The sequence below is a fragment of the Pipra filicauda genome, unplaced genomic scaffold, assembly GCF_003945595.2.
Source record: "Pipra filicauda isolate LSUMZ 115617 unplaced genomic scaffold, ASM394559v2 scaffold193_size2426894_pilon, whole genome shotgun sequence".
In the NCBI taxonomy this organism is placed as follows: Eukaryota; Metazoa; Chordata; class Aves; order Passeriformes; family Pipridae; genus Pipra; species Pipra filicauda.
In genome coordinates, this window is record NW_024104302.1 from 54,692 (window position 1) to 75,668 (window position 20,977).

Sequence of the window (20,977 nt, forward strand, 5' to 3'; positions counted from 1 at the left end):
CCCTACACCAGGTTGACACTACATTTTAGTATTTCAGTGCTAAATAGACCTGTAAATAATATCAAGCATTAGCCAGATGAGACCAGGATATAATCAATATGATTCTTTGAGTGCTGGGAGGAAAGCAACCATATGTCTAAATAATTAGGGCCCACCATTTTTGGGACAAAAATTAGATACTTAATTCTTTCCTATTTTATCTTTCTATCTTTATGGGTTCTTTTGGGGGAAAGTTCTGGAACTTCCTTAGTACAGTTCTGTCAAATGGCTTTGTATCTGTCTGAGGCAGAAATTAAATTGCAGAGTCATCTTGCTAAGGCTTAAAAGAGCTGGGTGAGAGATCTGGTTACTGGCCCTGGAGTTTCTCTGGTGTGGTTCCATATATCCAGTTAATTTATTGCCAGCAGACAAAACCACAAGTTTCTTCCTTGCTCCTGGTAACCTGAGCTTTGTTACTGGATTCATTAGCTTCTGATGGTCATGGCAAACATATGATCACACTAATAGCTGATTATTAATCACTGCCAGGGGCTGTAATTATATCAGCTATTAGGAAGTCAGCTAAAAGCACTGTCTGTCCAACCAGCACGGAGAGCAGGGAGAAACACAGTCCCTGCATCAGGGAGCAGATAATGGTTGTTGGCAACTTCATTTCCTTTTGTAGATCGATGCACTTTAGAAAAATGACTCTGAGTTTTGGCACCTTCCTGCTCCCACCCCAGTGTCCAGCCCTGTGTGCTTTGCCCTGCACTGTGGTGTGGCTTCCTGAGCCCTGCAAGAAGGATTTGGGGTTAAATCCTGCTGTTGTGCTGTCCCCTCAGAGCCACAACCAAGCGACACCCTCTTCTCTAAGAGTCCCTGGTCCAAATCCCTGTCTGGAAAGTCCTGGATTACCCTTGTATGTCACTTTTGGGTGGCTTTTAGGATGATGAGTGTATTGTGCTAACTGTATATCCCTGCTGAGTGTATCCACAGGGATGGAAAGCATCCCTTCCCACGCCAGCATCACGCCTTGCCAGCAGACACTTCTGCTGAGAGACTGGTTAAACTGGGAAATGCAGAGTTTTGAGCACCAGAAGTACATCTGCACTTACCCTGCTGTTCCCAGTGATCTCCTGGGACAACATGGTGGCTGAGCAGTGTCCTGTGTGCACCAGGATGGAAATCTGGCTTGGCACATCTTAAATACCTGTGGAATTTGGGTGCAGCTGGGCAGAAGTTGCCTATATCCTTGTTGTGGGGGATGCAGTGACTGGCACATATTTTCCTTGTGCAGGAACAGTTAAACCTTTCCTTTACTCCTGTCGTGTCAGGTTTTGCCTAATGGGTGTTTGTTTTTACTCTCACCAGGAACCTTTGCTGAGAGGTAGCGGAGCAGCCTCAGGACATCACCATGATGGAGGATCACGCACCTGGCCAGGAAAAACACTTCTCCTCAGGTGAGCAGGCCCAGGAGATGGTGAAAGGACCTGCCTTGCCCACTGCTGATCTAAGCAGGGGGAGTGGGAACAGCGTGGTGGTGCGAGGGGTCCTCGGGGACAGCCAGGAGAGGGAATATGTGTGTGGAAGGATGTCGTGGATCATCTGGCTGCAGCCACAAGATGCTCCAGCATTTACAGTCGTAGGAAAATGCTGCTCTGGGATATCATTGCCCAGTACAAGCAGAATAACCCCTGGTATCCAGGCTAGGGATGATCTTACTGCTGCAGCTTTGCAACTGTGTGTTTGTGTTCACTCCTCAGTTTGCTCTAAAAACACAGCACTGCTTTTATTTGGGGTCACAGCTCAAGGGTGCTGCTTGCTGCCTGCTTTCCTCACCTGCACAGGGACCTGGGGACAACTGAACAGAGAGCTCTGGGAGCGGGGGCCATGCCAGAGTCTTCCTCCCCATATGTCAGACCTGCATTTCTCCAGAGGCCTTTCCTTTCTCATTCCACCACGCTCCACAACTGAGCTTGGAAACCCACACAGCGCTCACAAACCTGGTGGGACTCACTCCCGGCTACGCTCCATATAAACATCATCTTAATTTTCTTTTCTTGAGGTGCTTTGGACACCCCTTACATAAATGGATTGCCTCTGCCCTGGAGAGGATCCATAGCATCCATTCATCCCGGGCTCTGTAACGCACTGCAGTGCAACGGCTCCTCTCAGCTTGTTTCGCTCATCAGCTTCCCAGGGATTTTGCTTCTTCTTTCCTAAGTCAGTTTTTCCAGCTCTCATTATTTGATTTGCCTAGACCCTTTGCTCAGGGGAGACTTGTGCCTCTTGCCCTGCTCTTCCAAAAAACTTCTGCCACCACGTCTTGGCACTGATCCTGTTACACAGACGGGCTGGTTTGCAGTCGTGGGAGTGCTCAGCCTGCTCTGGGAGGGAGCTGAGGGCCCCAGGGAGGACAACAGTGACTCAGGAGTTGCACATCTTTCCTCCTTACGTTGCTAAGATCTCCTTGCCTGCTCCTGCCATGCTTTGCTGTTTCTGCCTGTCCGGTTCACCGGGCTTTTCTTTTGCTGATGGGTTTCCGCTCGTTCCTTTTGGTGATGACACTGGTGCTTTTGGTTGGCATTTTCACGCTTTGCTTGCTTTTAGTCCGGGTGGTTTTTCCTCTCCAGTCACAGTTTCTCGCTGCTGTGGATCTGGGCAGTCAGAGTTGGTAACGCCCGGGCCCTAATTCATAGCCAAGGACTTGTTGTAAGTATTTGAATGTTTTCCAGGCTATCCCCTTCAGATACCAGTCGATGATGGATCGGATGAGCCTGTTTCTGAAACATCTGACGCTAAGAGCACCCCAACTACAGAAGGTGGGAGCTCTTTGACTTACTGCTTTGAAACCATGATGGATGGGGGCGTGGTAAACCTTGCCCAAAGACTCGCCGGGCCGTGTCCTGGTGGGGTTTCTCAGGAGGAGCGTCTGCACTCTTGGACAAAAGCTCTTCCTTAGTCTCATCACAGTGATGTTTGCCATGAGATAACGTGCTCTAAAAGGTGGGCTGGAAGGCAAGAGAAGGTGAAGTGTTTATTACAGCTCAGGAAGTTGCTTGTGGTTTGTTTCCTGAAGATTTTTTACGTGGGGACCGCAAGGTCCCGTTAGCTCAGCCGGGAGCAATCCTGTGTTTTGTGACACAGGTTTGTGTCACTGTGCTCCCCCAAGCACTGACAGCACGTCCTGTTTGCTGAGTTCCCTTTTGGAGCCAGCTGGTTTTTGCCCCCTCTGTGTTTATGTGTTCATTAGTACAGTGAGATTCCTGCTGGAATGATGAGCTGGGCAGGCTCCAGACATAAAACCAAACCTCATGCTGATGGGAAGGTCATGGTGGTAGGACTCAAGCCATGTCTGTGCTGCTCTGGAGTGTTACCTGATTGTCATGTTTGTAGAAAGAAACTCATTCTGAAGTGGTCCAGAGACTTGTTCACCATTTCAATTAGCTGCACCTTGTGTGTTCCTCTGGTGCTTTAATCACAAGGATCTGCCTTTGGAGACTCCAGGTAAAGGCATTAGCTTGCAAAATTGGTCTAAAAGAAAGGAGAGGTGGACAGAGATGCTGAGCAGTCCCAGCCCTGTCCTGCTGGAGGTGTGGGCTGTCTGATTGTCTGTGAGGTGGCTCAGGAAATCAGGATGTAAAACCTGGCTGGTGCAGGAGGGGATACTATCCCTCTCTCCAGTTGGATTGGTACTGTCACAAGGAGCAGACATCCCTGTGGTAGATGGAGCCAAGTGTCTGTCTGTCCCAGAGCTGCCCAGAGTGCTGGGATGGTTTGTGAAGGTATCCTGTGGGAGCTGCTCTGTCCTGCTCCAGACCAGTGGTGTCCCAGTGCAGACAGTATTGCTGTGCATGTGGCTCAGGCACCAGTGGCTGCTTTTGGCTGTGGATTTTCGGATAGAGTTCCTGGCAAAGCCTTCAGAAGCATAAGGAGTGTGCTGTGGCACGTTGTGTGGCAGAGGGGCAGCTCCTGGTGTCCCTGTGATATTGGCTTTGCTGTGTCGTGCTCGGTTGTCCCCCTCCACAGGCTCCACTGGCTGAAGGGAGGGAGTCGAGTGCTTTTCTGAGGAAAAGGGTTCTTCAGGCATGTCCTGGCCTCCCCAGGGCTTTGCCACCCAACAGCTGTGTGAAAGCTGCGTTGTTTTTCAGATGCCACAGCACCTTTAGTGGAGGAAGGAGACCACGAGGATCAGGGTGGTGTGGAACAGCACGGGGAGATCCCAGAAGGAACCACAGGTGAGGGAGACCAAGGTGCAGTTCCACCTCTTGATGCAGACAGAGCAGAGAGCTGGCCTGGTTGGTGCTGTGAGATAACACCGTGAAACCTCTCGCAGGGACGCTTTGCTCCTGACGCTGCTTCTTCCTTCTCCAAATAATTCCTGGCTTACAGTTGTCCTCTTGCCTTCCCCATCCTGAGGGAAACTCGCAGCTTTCTCTTCTCCTTCGCAGCTCTGCGTCTGACAATCTTTCTGTCTGGTGTCTCTGTGGTGGCTTTGCCTCCCACCTTCAGGCTGAGCAGATCCGGGTCGTTCCAGCCCCTCTTCCAGCAGCCCCTCATCCCGCTCTCCGCAGGCCCTCGGTGCCATCCCGGAGCACTCTGGCTCTGCCCAGCCCTCACGGGTGTCTTTGGAGTGGCAGGTGAAAACCAGGCCACTGCAGCAGTGCTTTTAAGGATAATGCAGAGGAAGTGAAGTGGCTAATTCAGCCTGAATGGCCTGTGGGGAATCACTGCACCTGGGCCTGGTTTTCCAGGGAGGGCTGGTGCCTTCCAGAGGCAGAGCAGGGAGTGACTGCAGCAGTGCTGTGTGGGTAGGAGAGGGCAGGAGCTGCGGGGAGGGGCAGGGCTGTGTGTGAACAATGAGGATGTGTCCCCTGTGCCGTAGCCAGTGGCTTTTCCTGGAAGCATCAGGCAGGACCTGAGAAAGGTAGTGGGTGGAAAAGGGCTTCTGGTGATGCCAAACACTGGAACACACCCCCAGCAGTGAAATCCATCCGCATCCAGTCCCCAGGCTGCTGGTGGAGCCCTGCAGTGGGACACTGAGTGGTTCACCTGCTTGCAAGGATGTGCAGACCCTGGTGCAAGATCTGGCTGTACCAGGGAGCCAGTGTGTCCTGAACTCCTGGGAAAAAAAATATAGGGAAACAGAGAAAGTTCTAGTTTGGCTAGAGAATGTGACATGCAGGTGTAATTGTTTAAGCTGGTTTGAAAGTACTCATGGAATAAATTGGAAAAATTCTGAGAGAGGCAAACCATCATCACTGTGAAGAAGACTGTGCTTCTCTGATGTTCCAGTATTCCTGAAGTGTCAGATTCATATCAGGCTTGGAATTACTGGTCTCACACAGCCTTGGCAGGGTTCATTGTGGTGAGGTGGGTGGCAGACACCAAGAAGGTGGGCTCAGGGAAGAGACATTTGTGTGAGTGCTGCTGGCTACATAAAGGGTAGGTGGGGGTAGAAGAGGGGATATAAATCCACAAGTTTCCATGCTCCTTAACAGCCTGTTTCCTACCTGAAAGAGCTTGTACTAACCTGCCATCTAGGATGTGTGAGTTGATGGAACACTCCTCCTGTCTGGTACAGCACAGGCTGAGCAGATCTGTCCAGATCCATCATCGGTGTGGAGTGATTTCCTTTCTGATCCTGCCCTGCTCATGATACAGCAGAGATCATGCCCAATCTGATGGGCAGCATCAGAAGGGAGGTAAATAAATTCTCCAGGCACACACTTAAACTTAACTCTTGTTTTGATCGTATTTTTCCCCTTGTTCCTCTGACCTGGGAGCAGCTGAAGAGGCGGGCGTAGGAGCCACTCCCAACCTGGAGGACCACGCTGCAGGAGATGACACTCAAGGTGGGTGAATCATCTGTCCCTGGGTCCAGTTATTGCTGCCCACATGTGCAACTGGTTGCTGGTGGCTTGGGAATTTTGTTCTTTAATGAAATGCTTTGCACTGCACGGCAGTTGTGCAGTTCTCCCTGTTCCTGACAGGGAAGGGTCATCCACGCTTGGAATGTTCAAACATACTCATTTCAGGTAACTGCAGCTTCTCATGCACCAAATTTCTCTCTCAGACAACCAAAGTCATGGTGCTTGTTTGTCCAGTTGCAAAACCAGGGCATTCTCCAGGCTGGAAAAGCTGATGGACAGAGCTGGGACGTGCCGTGACCAGGAGGAGCTGCTCACACTGAACAGAGACAGTGTGGGCCCTGCAAGTCACACACGAGATCAGTGAATTGTTTGGTTACTGTGTCTTTCTAATGGAAAACATGTCTCAAACCTACTCACTGATGCCCTGACTTCAGCATTAAGGGTTTGTTTTCCTTATCCCAGTCTTAGGGAATGTGAAGTGGCCAAGTCAGACACAGGGGCAGCAAGTTTTCAGAGCATTAATTGTGTCTGCTTAGATGAGCCAAGAATTATCTGGGATGTCTCGGCTACCTGGAAAGCCTCTCTTGACTCTGCTTAGTTCAGACTTGATGGAAAGCTTCAGGATGGGGTTTCCCAGTGCTGGCTTAATTCCAGACTTAGGGATTCAGACTCCCCGTGATGTTGCTGTCTTGCCTCCACACCACAGCCCTAATTTGCTGTTTAAAATCTCAGTTAAACTCCATTTTCTGAGGCAGTTTTCTGCACAGCAAACATAACAAACCCCTCCAGCTGGGCAATGTCTCCTCCTCATGGCTCCATTAGTGCATTTAGACATCCATGTCTTTTACAGAAGTAAATAGGTCTTTGCCTTCTGAGCTCAGGGCAGAATTCAGCTTGTCTTTGCTCTCCGCACACAGATGAGCAATTCTGTGCACCCTGCAGTTAAAATAGAACCTGTGCTTGCCTGGCCAGTGGTTTTTGGACTGGCAGCTCTTCTGTATTTAAAGTAGTGGTGCCACTATAAAACAGAAATCAAGACTTATCAAGAGGGGGGTGAAGTTCTCTTTTCTCTCTACCCTGGTTTTAGTGCTGTTTCACACCAGATTTTTTCTAAGACCTTTCTATCCTGTCCTGGGATCTTTGAGCTGTCAGATATGGAGCCATACAGCCAGTTGGAGCTCTGACAAAACCTATATAGGTTCTTTATAAATTGTTCCATCTCTGAAAGTGAGCTTGTAATAATGTGCTGCTTCCTTTTAATGGTTCTCTTTGATTCAGTGGAAAATGTGATTATTGACACACAGAGCCTTGGGTGTCTCACTGGTACCTACCTGATGTGGGGATTTAAAAAAATACAATATTTGCAGTGCAGATGGAGCATCTTAAAATGCTTTTGGAGTCTCAGGTGGAGAAGCATCCTCTAATCCCCAGTTTGGCATTGACCCTGCGCTGCAGATTTGCCTCAAAACCCCTGAAAAATCCTGGAATATGGAAGCACAGCTCGTGAACTGCCTGTCCACATTCCTGCACTGCTGCTCATTAGTGGTCTTGATGTTCCTTTGCAGAAGAAATGAGCCAGGTTGACCTGCTGGCTGCTGCCTGAACACTTCAAATCCCTGTGATTACAAAAGGTGTTTCTTGATGCCATATTTCAGATATTACCTTCCAATAGGGGCCGGTTGCAGCTCTCTTTTAAACCACAGTTTCCAGGGTCTTTGTGTGGTGGTTTCACTTAAACCATGGTATTCTCTTAAAAAGGGGAGGACATTGATAAAAGATCAAATCACCTTTTCTTGTTTTGGTTTTGTTTGTTAATCTACCAGAGCCACAGCTGTGATCTCAGGACTGCAGTGCTCTGATTTGGGCTCTTTGGTTTACCTGAGCAGTGCTTAAAAAGACCAAAGAGTCTTTGAAGCTGGGCAAATTCATAATGCAACAGGCACATTCCTGCTAGGACGGTTGACTTTGAAGCAGTTTACCTCTGTCCAGGTGAATTCTCCATTGCTCAGTGGATCTTTGCTTCAGCTGAATGAATTTCCAACAGAAAAGCTCCAGCTCGAGTGGAATATGTGACTTAACTCTGCAGTTGGGTGAAATTGTAAATGTCTGTGTCGTGCACAAGATCAGCAACAACAGAACTCCCTCTTTTACACACACACAGAGCCCCCAAAAAAGAGAGAGAGAGAGAGATCTGTGTCTCTGGGACCTCAGATTTGGGGTTTAAATGTCACTCAGCCCAAATAATGGCAGCAGTGCTGGAGCTCTGATGAGTCTCAGTGGGGGCACAGTCCAAAATCACTGCAACTACGTTTTTCCTCACAGTCCTTTGCTGCTCTGCTGGCTGATGAAATAAGAGTGGAGACATGGAAGTGCTCTTCTCCACGCCCATGGGCAGCAGGAATGACCTGGAGAGCAGAGCAGGGCTGGTTTGAGCTCTGAGAGGTGCTGTGTGTGCCTGACATCTCCTGAAGGGAGGAAAGAACTGCAGGGATTTTGGGAGCCTGGGAAGGAGGGGAAGGGTCTGGCCTGTTTTGTTCAGGCCCTTGAGGCAGGAAGGGGTGGGCACTGACCGGCAAACCGACGGTCCCGTGGTGGTGTTAGATTGGAAAATGGGGATGTTCTTGGCTTCTGGAAATTTCTACAGCTGAACCAGCTCATGGAGTGCAGGTGTGAACCTGGACACCTCCAAGGCCGGGTCCAGGCAGGAATCTGATCTCCCATGCACTGTGGCTGTCACTGTTTGTGATTCCCATGGGGATCAGAGTTTCTTTAAAGGCAAAAGCCACTGTGGCAGTGAGTTGTCTGTTCAGTGGGGCGGTGTGGGACTTCTTTTATCCTCTCAGTTGACAGTAGAAATCCTCAGTATCTCAGCATTACATGACTGTTTGACATGCCTGTGCTAATTTTTTGCCCCTGCTTCATACCCCACGTCTTCAACTCCAGGGGAGCCGAGCTCTCCAAAGCTCCAGCCCGGCCCTCAGGAGCGTGTGGGAGAGGCAATAAAAGGAGAAAGCCAGCCCCCAAAGCAGGGACCTGGGGGCCTTCAGCAGCCACTCCTGTCACGTGAAACAAAGGCTCCAGCAGCAGCAGCTCCCACCAGAATTGAGGTCACCATCCCAATCCCCCTGGATATGTACCAAGGCTCCAGAGCATCCGAAGGCAGCGGTGAGCTGTGGGATCAGCGAGGCAGAGAAGGCATTGGCGTGGAGCCAGAGCTGGGCCGTGATGTGCTGGCAGGAGCAGGGGGCACAGGTGACCATAAGGATGGACCTCCTTTGTGTACCAAAACTCCATTAAAGGAAGATTCCAGTGGGCAGGAGAGGGACGAGGATCGTGATATTGATGAAACTTCTGAGCAGGATTTGCTGTCCCTGGTGGGTCAGCAGGTTTCACCAGGACCTGAAGCAGGCTCGTGTCCAGCAACAGCCAAGGAGACTCTTGAAGAATGTGATAGAGAAGAGTCCAGAGATGTCCCCAGAGACACCCCGAGAGAGGCACCTGTGGCTGAAACTCAGTCACAGAAAGCAGGAGAGGACCAAGAGGAGAAGCAGCAGCCACTGAGGGGTGAAGGAGGTACAGACATCACCCCATCAGAGCCACAGAAAGAAGCTGAACCTGGGGAGGGAGAAGATTCTGGACCCTTGCTAGAAACAGCCAAACTCCCTTCTGAGTTAAAAGGTGATGTGGAAGACAAAGCTGCTGAGGTTGTGCCAGACACGGGGGAGTGTCAGACGCCCCAGAAGCAGCCCTGTGCCCCGGCTGCAGACAAAGCCAGCCGTGTCCCTCTCCTCAAAGGTGTGTGCTCCGTTCGCTGCCCTCAGCTCACCGGTGGCTTGCTCCCAACAAGGCTGCCTGATGCAGCACCACAGCTTGCTGCCACCTCGAGTCCTGCTGCTTGGACATGGCCTGGATCTGCGCTGTGAACTGATCTCCAACGTGCCGCTGCTGCTCCCTCCCAGTCCTTCCCTCCCTGTTTAATCCCGGGTTGGATTCCCAGACCCTTGTGCTGCCGTTCTGCGTCCCTTGCATGGTGCTGGCGTGTCCCCAGTCGTGCTTTTTTTTCACCTGTTTTTAGTTTGATTTCCTTGGATCCGTTGGGTGGGCACCTTAACTCCCACCTGGCACCTTCCCAGAGGAGAGGAGGACCGGATGGACGTGGTTCTGGCCTGTTGGAGCGGGGCTGACCTGGCGCGCGCTGCGGCTCATCCCGGCAGGACACGTCCCATCTGGTTTGCATGTCTGGTCCAATAACTCTTGGAATTGGCTTTCCTAAAGAGGAGGGAGGAGGAAAAAGGCAAGGGTGGCAGGTCTAACCATGGAGAAGCCCCGCACTGATCCTGTTTCTTATACTTTCCCCTTCAATATCCACTGCTGACTGCTGCTGCAGGCAGGGTCTGCAGCCAGCTGGGCCTTTCCTCACTGCCAGGCATGTCCATTGCTCTTCCAAAGCATCCTGCTCCAGTCCCAGCTCTGGATGGGATGTCCCTGGGCGTTCCAGAGCATTTGGGGGGTTCAGTGGGAGCTGCCTGTGGGCGTGGAGGCATCTAACAGTCCGTGGGGCAGGGCTGGGCTGTTTTGGGGGAAGGTCTGAGTTCGCCGCTGAATGCACGAGCATCCCTTAGACCTCTCCTTTCTCCAAGGCTGTTTCCCACCCCTCCCGAGGCTCAGGAATGTCACTAGAGGCCCTGCTCAGTGTCCAGATGAAGGTTTTGTCACGAGTTGTGTTAACACAGCAGGACACACGTTGGTGTCTCACAGTGTTGTACCTCAGCTCTGGCTGCCCAGGGTCTATCCTGGGGGAGGCTCTGCTTCTCCCTGCAGTTCCACATCCCAAAAGCTGGCTTGGCTGCCTCCATTATCCTGGGAATGCTGCTCTGGTTTGCAGCAGGCAGAACGTGCTCTTTGCTGCGTGGGGCTCATGAAGAAATTGTTGATGGAGCTTTTTCCATTAGAGCTAAAGCTCATAACATATTTCTTGTTGTTCCCTATGGAATCAGCAGTGGGAAGCTTCCCACGTGTGCTGCAGGGCACTGGCATGGCTTGCACGGGAGCCTGGAATGATGGTGGGGTGGGGATGCATTGCCCAGAGCTAGCCAGCTTCTGATTCAGTAGGAGAAATTCAATTATTTAATGGTCTTTCCCTTCAAAACGGATACTCCATGGCTATTCAGCTCCAGCCTTGATCCAATTTGCAGTTTAACTGAATTTGGGATGGGTCAGTGTTGGATTAACAGCATGGTCCACGTCACCAGGAAGGGGCTGACCCCTCAGGACAAGTTTCCAAACACTGGGAACAATATCAGCAGCTTTTCCTCCCGGACTGGGGAGGAATTAGCTGAAAACAGGGGAAAAGGGCTCTGTTACAAGTGCCTTGTACTACAAACAGTACTTCCTCCCCATTTTTAATCTCCTAATTAGACTGACCCAGGTGGAAGGGGCACTGTGCTAGGAGGCAGAGAGCAGTGTGTCAGGAGAGATGGGAATTAACAACATCCAGGGATAAAAGTGCTCTGCAAAGCCAGCACACTGCACAGCCACCTTAAATGAGGTCACGGTGCTGCTGGATTGGGGCATCCTTTGGTTTGAGTCTTTATTTATATACTTGCTAGAACTAGTGGGCGTTTTAGAGAGGGAGACTCGTTGAAGGGAACTTTCTGTCCTAAACTGGACGGATCCTGCTGGATCTGAGTGCAGATCTGGGCGAAATGCTCTCATAGAAACCTCGTCGGTGTGTCTCGTCTCAGTGATGACTAACATGGATCATCTGTTAACCCAGGAAGAATGTGTTTACCATGGGGAAGTATTTCTGCAGGAAATGGTGACTTGGTAATATATTTCTAAGAACAGAGTTTAGTTTAAGGGTGAGCAGGGAACAGGGAGCAGCCCCCAGCACGTGTGTTGTCCTCTCTCTGGAGTTCCTGACCAGTCCCAAGAGGTGTAACTGTGTGTTTCCCTTTGTCAGGTCGTGTTGACAAGGAAGGGACCGAAGCTGATGAAAAGAAACCCAAGGTGAGCTAAAAAATAAAGCCAGAGGTGACACCTGTGCATGTTCCTGGCTCCTCTCCTGCTCTCCTGGCCTGCAGTTGTGTCTCTTAGGAAACCTTTCCCATTTCCTTCCATTCTTCCATTTGTTTTTCAACAGTGTTTTTATTTTTTCTTCCCTCACCCTGGTTTGGATGGTGCAATCCATGGGGTTCTTTGAGGGTGAGGAAACGATCCAAACCTAAATCAAACATGTGGCTCACGGGGTTGGGTGTGGGGTTGGAGAAATCATTTTCTCAGCCCAGCACTGGAAAGCAGCAGCTGCCTTTGGGGCAGACTCAAGACTGCACTGGGTGTAGTGGGGATGAGCAGCATGACAGTGAAAAGAGCAAAACATGTAGTTAAAACATTAAATTAAATAATCTAGGCCTTGCAGATCATAGAATATCCTGAGTTGGAAGGGATCCACAGGGATCATCAGCAGAGTTTGAGATTCCAGAGGTTTAATGGTATCTGTCACACTGGTAATTTGGAGGAGGTTTAGTTCATCTGGCCATTAGCTTGGTTAGTGCCTGAGGGGGATGATGGACAACCTGAGGGGCAGTTTAAGGGGTAAAAAATTGAAGGTGAGGAATAGAATTATTTGCAAACACTGTGAAATTGGATTTTTCTCTAGGGAAGTCTGGCAGGGTCGTATCAGGCTGAGCATTAGACGTGGTACCAAGCCTAGATAAAACCAGTGCTCTGCTTTTGGCAGAGCAGGTGGGATGGGGTTGAGAGAGCTGGGAGCAGCCACCTGCATCTCTCAGAAATGCTGGTGTTGGTAGTGCTGTTCCTTTGCCAGGAAGGAGGAGGGTTTGGGAGCGAATTGAGGGTTCTGATGGTGAAACGTGCCCCTGGTGTGGAAGGCAGAAGCAAGGACAGGCTGTCACAGGGTGACACTGTCCCCGGGAAGGGGCTCGGGTGTCACTGCACCCTGTGGAAGGAATATCTGGGGTATCCCATACTTGGTGGAGGAGCCACGGGGCCCTGGCAGTGCCACCTAACACCTATCCCCCACCCAGCTCTGCATTGCACCTTCTAATCCTACTTTATGTTGCTGATCCCGTTTTGTTTCCCTCCCATGCTGATTTTTTTTTCGTTTGTTCCCATTTTATTTTGTTTCCACGTTTCCACGTTTAAGAAATCCTCGCCTTCCACTGCCAAACCCCCAGGGGACAGACCCTCCATCCCCCCCCACCGACACACCTCCTCTAGCACAGCCCCTTCGAAACCACCCTCCAGCCCTGCTCCTGCCTCTAAGCGAGTCCCTCCTGCCACACCCCGAGCTGCCAGTGCAGGAACGCCAGAAATGAAAGCCAAGGTAAGGAAATGGGATGTGAGAGAGGCAAAGGGGAATACCTTAAAGCATTCCTGAGTGATGGTGCTTGGCTGAGTCTCCCTGGTCTGTGGAGAGGGTGGGATGTGCTTCACCTTCCCATGGCCACGGACAGGTTTGGCTCCAGTTCTGGTGCTGGAAGGAACCAGCACGTGGAGCAAAAATAGCTCCTCGCTGCAGGGTGTTACCTGGTCTCCCTGAGGCATTTCCAGGTCCTTTTAGGCTCTTCCTTGTTTTGCAGCTTTATCTGTGTTTCATGGGAGCGTTGGCAGCAAACAGCAAGATGTGTTTGCAGTGTGGCACAGCCAGACCTGCCAGGTGCTGCTGTAGGAAATGCACACACACCCAGCTCTGGGTTCCCTTTGCTGTGTTCACTCACACAAATACACCCGTGGTGAGGGAAAGCACAGGGATTGCAGGTCACACAGGATCAGAGCATCACGGAATGGTTTGGGTTGGAAGGGATCTTAAAGCCCATCCAGCTCCATTCCCCTGCCCTGGGCAGGGACACCTTCCACTAGCCCAGGTTGCTCCAAGCCCTGTCCAACCTGGCCTTGGACACTTGCAGGGATCCAGGGGCAGCCACAGCTTCTCTGGGCAACCCGTGCCTCTCACAGAGGATGGGATGTGGTTTTACTGGTTCTACTCTGCTTCCCTGCTGCCTTGGGACCAGTCAGCCTGTAAATTTTCAGTTCCATGTTTTCCATGAGCTTTTACACTGACCAGCACTAAGTAGTCACCAGAAAGAGGATGTGTGAGTTCAGAGGTTTGGGAAGGATTTCTGCAGGACCAGGAGACCATAGATAGGATATTGCAGTTTACCTGACATTACAGGTGATGCAGGTGTGACAGTGGTGTACTGTAGGTGGGGGTATCTGAGGTGCTTCCCAGTGTTTGAAGCCTGGCACTTGACTCATGGATATAAATTTATCTTCTGTGTGAAATTGTAGCAGAACAGGGGAAACAAAGTGATGAAATTTAGAGAACAAAGGAGTTGAACATACTCTTGAATTTTCATGTATCTTCTGTAACAATTTTAGCAGAGCAGGGGAAACAAAGTGACGAGATTTAGAGAACAAAGGAGCTGAACATACTCTTGAATTTATGCATCTTCTGTAACAATTTTAGCAGGGCAGGGGAAATGAAGTGACGAAGTTCAGAGAACAAAGGAGTTTTGCACAGCAGACCAGGGGTGGTGAATGGGGCAGCTGAAGCCAAGGGCTCAAAGGTCACAGTCATTCCACCAGCTCAGGAGTGGCTGTGCCCTGTTGTGGCTGTGCCCTGTTGTGGCTGTGCCCTGTTGTGGCTGTGCCCAGGCTGTGGCTGTGCCCTGTTGTGGCTGTGCCCTGTTGTGGCTGTGCCCAAGCTGTGGCTGTGCCCTGTTGTGGCTGTGCCCAGGCTGTGGCTGTGCCCTGTTGTGGCTGTGCCCTGTTGTGGCTGTGCCCAAGCTGTGGCTGTGCCCAGGCTGTGGCTGTGCCCTGGCTGTGGCTGTGCCCTGCTTGTGGCTGTGCCCTGTTGTGGCTGTGCCCTGTTGTGGCTGTGCTCTCCTTGTGGCTGTGCCCTGTTGTGGCTGTGCTCTCCTTGTGGCTGTGCCCTGTTGTGGCTGTGCTCTCCTTGTGGCAGGTGCTGTTGCGGGAGACAAGGTGTGAACCGGCACATTCCAGGTGTGGGGAACCCTTGGGTGTAGGAAGCAGGAGGGTCTCATGTGCTCTGACCCGTGAGGGGGTGACAGCCCATCCCTGACAGCCCCCCCTTGTGTCCCCAGGGCCCGGAGATGAGGGGTGGCACGAAGACGGGCACGCCGCGCTCGGGGCAGGCGCAGAGGAACTCCACCAACGCCACGCGCATCCCGGCAAAGACCCCCACGGCCCCCAAGACCCCTCCCAGCTCCGGTAGGTGACGGTGGGAGCCGTGTCCTGCTCCCGCCACCGCGGTGGGGATGCCCTCAGTGGTGCTCCCCAGTTCCCCGGGCAGCTCTGGGGGGTTAATGGCCAAACTCACAGCCCCGGGCAGGGGCACGGCACAGGCTGAGCTCTGCCAGGGGGGTGGGAGCTGCTCAGCCCTCTCCTGGAGCTGGGATGAGCCCTCTGGAGTGAGCCTTTCCAGGTGCTGCTCTGTTCACACATGTGTAGGAGAGGGCAGTTGCTTTATCCCTTTGGGATACCCTCCAATTTGGAGGGTTTAGGCAGCTCCTTTTTAATCCATCTACTCCTTTTCTCTCTGACAATATTTCACAAAGACCCAGGGGCAAGAGGATCAATTCTTCGATTGCAGGAATGGAGATTAGCCCATTATTATTCTCAGAGAAGAAAACCCCAGAAAGCATCAGGCATTGTGAATTTCCATTAAAATGGTGCATTTCACTGAATATACATATATATATTTCATACTTAACTGGAGCTCCATAAAACCTTAAATCAATTAATTTTCCAGCTTTATTATGTTTAAGCATCTTTCTCATTCACTAAACAGGCAGAAAGGAGCAGAAAAAACCACCTCCTGCAGCAGCAAAGACTGAGAAAGGTGACGTTTAAGGGTCTTCTTTTCTTCTTTCATTTTCTTTTCGAACTGGGGACAGTTCTAAGCTGCTCAGCAACCAGCCTTATTTAATTACAGAGAAAAAAGATATGTAAAAATGCTTCCAAATTTCTAATAGAAATGTGTTTTTGAGTGTCTTTTGTCTGTAATTCGTCATGCATGCCAATGCCACATTTGGGTGGGGAGTTTTACCAGTGACCCAGGCAGTGGAGACCGTCTTCCTTCTGAGATATTAGGAAATTGCCTTTAAATCACAGTTTTTCCTTCAAAATGGAGTAGAAGAAAGCGCAGCCGTGCACTGGGAGTAGCGGGGTGGGCTCTGGGACCGGGGACATCGACCCCAAAAAGGCAGGGAGCGAGCAGGGAAGGGGTGGTGTGTGCCCGGGTTGCCCACCCGCGCTCACTCCCTGTCTGCAACCTCCAGGTGAGCAGCCAAAGTCTGGAGACAGAAGCGGTTACAGCAGTCCCGGCTCCCCCGGGACTCCAGGCAGCCGTTCCCGCACCCCCTCTCTGCCCACCCCACCAGCCAGGGAGCCCAAGAAGGTGGCAGTGGTTCGCACCCCACCGAAATCTCCGGCGTCTGCCAAGACCCGCATCCAGCCCTCGGCCGCGCCCATGCCCGACCTGAAAAACGTCAAGTCCAAAATCGGCTCCACTGAAAACCTGAAGCACCAGCCCGGAGGTGGCAAGGTAAACGTGGACTCTGCTTCCCCAGGGGCCTGGCTGTGGGGGCAGCGGGTGCTGGATGCTCCCTCCGGGGTGGGAGAGCCTCCCTGGAGCGGCAGCAGCTGTGGGCAGTGGGCAGCCAGACTTCAGCTGGGCTCCAGCCTGGTGCTGGGTTTTGGGTTGACTGGGTTGGGGGCTTGGCCTGGAATTCCTTGCCTGGCTTAGTAAAGCTCAGCTGTCCAACGGAGAGCTCATGGTGTGGGTCTCGTGGAGTGGCTTCCAGGGAAATGGCATTCCCTCGTGGTGTCCAGTCAGGGACAGATTGTCCCTAGTTAGGGACAGATTGTCCAGTTAGGGACAGATTGTCCAGTTCGGGACAGATTGTCCAGTTAGGGACAGCAGGTTGTGGCCTGCAGCCCTCAGGAGTGGTGGGATCAGGGCTGTGTTTATGGATCCTACACTGTGACCGGAGCAGTCCCTCTGTTAGTGAGCAGGAGGATGATCTGTCTCCTCCTCCTGAGGGGCCCAGGCTCGGACCCCAAGTTTTTCCAGACACTGGGATTTTGGATCCAGCTCTGTTGTCAAGGGTTTGGGTTGTGTTCTGCCATCAGGCGCTGTGTGGCTACGTGGGCAGTGTGGCATGGCCAGAACTGGTGGCACTTTTATCGTTTCAACCACTTTTCACTCCCAGAGAAGCTGTTTCACAAGCAGCAAAGTGACCTCTGTGTTCCAGGTGCTTGGGAATGAGGGTCTTGGTTAAATTCTGCAAGCCTGGCAAGGGACACTGCCTGTCCTGGGGGTGGCACTGCCTGTTTTGAGGGGACACTACCTGCCCTGGGGGTGACACTGCCTGCTCTGGGGTGACACTACCTGGCTTGCAGGCCTTGCAGAGCCATAATAACCATTCCCTGAGTGCTGTGCATGGCATTTTGTGTGACCTCCATGGCTCTGAACGTTCGCCTCTGGCACAGGGGGGAGGCTCTGGGATGGCTCCTCTGCACCCCTGGAAATGGCAGCCTGCTTTTCCATGGCCTTCCGGGCATTTTCTGCCATGGCTGGAGATTTACTGGCTTTGTGCTACAATCCAGTGGGGCTCTGGAGCCTGGGTCATGGGCAGAGCAGCACGTGTCCTTTTTGGGGCCTCAGCCCTCCTGCCCACTTAGCACAAGTCATGGGATTTTCCTCCCACCCCCACAAACCCCGTTCTCCTGGGATTTTAGAAGGAACCCTTCTGTTTACTGGAAATTGGTTAAATTATTCACTCGTTCTTTTTAATCCAGCTTTTACAAGTTGGTTTTTTTTTCTCTCTCTGCTTCTCTGTCAGACGTGTTTGTTGTTGTTACTGAAGAGTGGGAGCAGCTGAACTTGGGACAATTCCTTGCTCTTTGCAGGGGAGAAGGGCTGGGTGCTCTGTTGGGGGTTCTGTAGGACATGAGGCTGCTCTCAGCAGAATGGTTGCAGCTGGAGCAGAAGGGGCTGATCCCACCAGTTTGATTTGAGGCTGAAATCAGGAATGGGTCTGGAGCCTGCTCTCTGTGCAGATTCCAGACCCCCAGCCTAGGGAAGCAAAGGAGCAAGGGGAAAAACACACCAGGAGCCAGCCAAGCCACATCTCTTCCAGTGTTTCTGCATGGTCTGAGCACTTCTGTTGTCGCTGGATCACCGAGTGCTGCTCTGGCAAAGCCTGGTCTAGCAGAACTGGGTCGTGGTTTGTGGGATTAGTTGATGTGAATCTGGAAAATCATGCTTCAGGCACATACCAGCCTTGGTGCTTCTCACGCTGGAGAAGCAGGGAATAGCAGGGAGCTCTCCTGGCAGCAGCAGGCCTGGGATGGAGTGTTGGGATGGAGATGAGGTGCCTGCTGAGCTGGCTTCGGGGACGGGGCCATCGGGGGCTGAGGGATGTGACACTGCAGGATGGTCCCTCTCACGGGGTTGTGCTTCAGACAGGCTCAGGCCTGCGGGTTGTTACCTGCATTTACACCTGTGTAGGTTGTAAAGCCACTCCAGAGTGCGTGGGGGAAGGAGCAGGGACAATCTTTATCCTCGTTTTGCCTGGAATAGCTGATGCAGGAGGTCGCTCCAGTATAGCTGCTCTTACACAGCCAAGTGGGGAGAACAAGCCCGAAATAGAACCAGCTTCATTAGCACAAAAATCCGTGTGTGGAGGGAAGGCTTTGGGGCTGGAGGGTGTAGCTGGCGTGGCACGTGGTTCCCATGTGGCACCGAGCTGTTTCCAGCCTCTCTCCCATGGGAGATGGCATTGGGAATATGCCACAGAGCTGCTGCCTCTGGGGAGTGGGCTGGGCTACCCCTGTCATCCCACAGGGCTTAAGGAAACTGCAGGTGTGGGGCTGCCTCCCTGGCATGGGGCTGCAACCCTGGGATGGGATTGCAACCCTGGCCTAGGATTGCATCCCTGGATGGGGCTGCATGCCTGGCACTGCATCCCTGATGTGGGACTGCATTCCTGGCTTGAGACCACATCTCTGGCCTGGAACTGCATCCTTGGGATGGGGCCACATCCCTGGCATGGGACTGCATCCCTGGCAGTGTCTGCTTTCTCTTGCTAGCTGTAGAGGGAGTTTGAGCCCTGTGCAGAGCAGAGCTCAGGCATCTTTTCCCAGTGCTGGACATGCAGCTCCTGCTCTCCAGCCTGGCCAGCAGCACTTGTTTGCCCAAGGTCGGGTGTGCCTGTCCCAGAGGGGGATCAGGATGCCAAGCATGGGAGCTGGGGCTGGACAGGCAGTTTTCTCTCAGCTCCACCCCTCCTCCTTCCACAGGCTCTGCAGAAGCTGAGTCTCAGAGCACTGTGGAGTCTCAAGTGCCTTTCAGCGGGTTCGCTGCCCAGCAAGTTCCCCGTTCTGTTCAGTGAAAGAAAATGGGCTGAGCTCATTTCTGGCTGGTGTTTGTGGCCTGGGAACCAGGGCTGCATCACTACCCAGACGTGTCCAGTCTCTAGCTGTAACCTGCCCACCTCCATCTTCAGTTTCCAGCCCACGAGTACACCAGTCCGTGCAGCAAGGCAGAGATTCTCCTTTTTCTCAGCACTGAAAGGCAGGTTCCTGGTTTTAGGGATATAACACATGGTCAAGCTGCAGATGGTCACGTTGTTTCTCACGCTCTTTTCTGGCTACTAAAGGTGCAGATTATTAATAAGAAGCTGGACTTTAGCAGCGTTCAATCCAAGTGTGGCTCAAAGGATAATATCAAACACATCCCGGGCGGAGGCAGTGTGAGTACCTTCACACTTTCAATGCTCTATAATAGTTCTTATTATAAGTGGCATGTTGTGTACACTAAACTGCCAATGCTATCTGCAGCGATCCTGCCATCAGATAGCTATTGGTGACGTGCAATGACTCTTTTCTGGCTACCAAAGGTGCAGATTGTTAATAAGAAGTTGGACTTTAGCAACGTTCAATCAAGGTGTGGCTCAAAGGATAATATCAAACACATCCCGGGCGGAGGCAGTGTGAGTACCTTCACACTTTGAATGCACTGTGATAATCCTGATTTTAGTGGCATGTTGTTACACTAATCACCAATGCTATCTGCAGCCACCTTGCTGTCACATAGCCATTGGGGACGTGCTGTCATTTAACCCCATTAACCTGAAAGACATGGTGAGATGAACCCTAACAAGTCCTGGACATGCCTGCCATGGACAGAACTAACTGCCCTGTGTCCAAACCATGTCTGTAACAAAACATCCCAGTAACTCCAGGGTTTGGCACTACCTGGAAGGCTGAAAACCTCGTTGTCTGTGGGGTGGGGGCTCTGGCAGACAGTGATGTAGGAGACGAGTAAATTTATGAGCAGACCCAGTCCTCGTTGCTTAATGTGCTGCTAAATTGGACATGATCCTGCCCAACAGATGAACGTGCAGGTTCCTGCCCGTTCCCATCAGGCAAGTATGATCCATGCAAATATTAAGCTTCTCCTTGCTAACGAATGTGTCCGGCAGCGCCCACGGAGGCTGAGCCTAAAGTACTGTTGAGTTAATTGATTTGAACGCTGGCATTTCCAGCTGTTCCCTGATAAATACTGGACTCAGCTTTCAGTTACTGTGCCAGAAACCTGGAGAGACTCCACAGAGGTTGGTGGATTTACAGCAGTTTCACTGGAGACAGTTTGGGACCAGGAAAGATGACGGGCCAAGGAAGACCCCAGAGAGTGCGACCCGTGGTCTGTGGGGGCCTGGTCTGTGGCCATCTGAGGGAGCATCTCAGATGTTCCCCATGGATTTTCATGGGCTTTCCTTGATCTCTGTGGACGCCCTCCCTGAGAAACTGAGCATTTGCAGAGGGCTTGGCACACGCTCGCAGGGACACAGCTGGGTTTGCAGCCTCTGGCTCAAATTTGGTGTCATTCTGCAGTTCCTTCATGGGCCAGAGGAGCTGCTCTGCGAGCCCAGACCCCTGTGAAGCGATTCCATGGTTGTTCCTCTTCTTCACCCTGGAGTCCTGCACTGGCTGGGCTGCCTGGTGTGTGATGGGAGCTGGTGTTGGCCACAGATCCCCTGTGCTGTGGCTGCTGCTGAGCTCCAGCACGGCGTGCT

General features: G+C 51.9%; 1 protein-coding gene across 15 annotated transcripts in view; it reads left to right on the forward strand.

The window, feature by feature from the left end:
* The window catches only part of MAPT (microtubule associated protein tau), a 49,677-nt gene that overhangs the window by 19,945 nt on the left and 8,755 nt on the right, over positions 1–20,977 (forward strand). The window contains exons 2-12 of one of the 15 annotated variants that reach the window (XM_027731186.2): positions 1,351–1,439; positions 2,715–2,801; positions 4,131–4,217; positions 5,769–5,834; positions 11,815–11,861; positions 13,018–13,197; positions 14,978–15,104; positions 15,685–15,735; positions 16,175–16,440; positions 19,559–19,651; positions 19,799–19,891. In XM_027731186.2, the coding sequence (XP_027586987.1) occupies positions 1,394–1,439; positions 2,715–2,801; positions 4,131–4,217; positions 5,769–5,834; positions 11,815–11,861; positions 13,018–13,197; positions 14,978–15,104; positions 15,685–15,735; positions 16,175–16,440; positions 19,559–19,651; positions 19,799–19,891 (1,143 nt within the window). In that variant the 5' untranslated portion in view covers positions 1,351–1,393. Of the gene's footprint in view, positions 1–1,350; positions 1,440–2,714; positions 2,802–4,130; positions 4,218–5,768; positions 5,835–8,889; positions 9,648–11,814; positions 11,862–13,017; positions 13,198–14,977; positions 15,105–15,684; positions 15,736–16,174; positions 16,441–19,558; positions 19,652–19,798; positions 19,892–20,977 lie in introns of those variants that run through there. The other 14 variants (XM_027731187.2, XM_027731190.2, XM_027731189.2 and 11 more) reach the window with 14 other exon arrangements.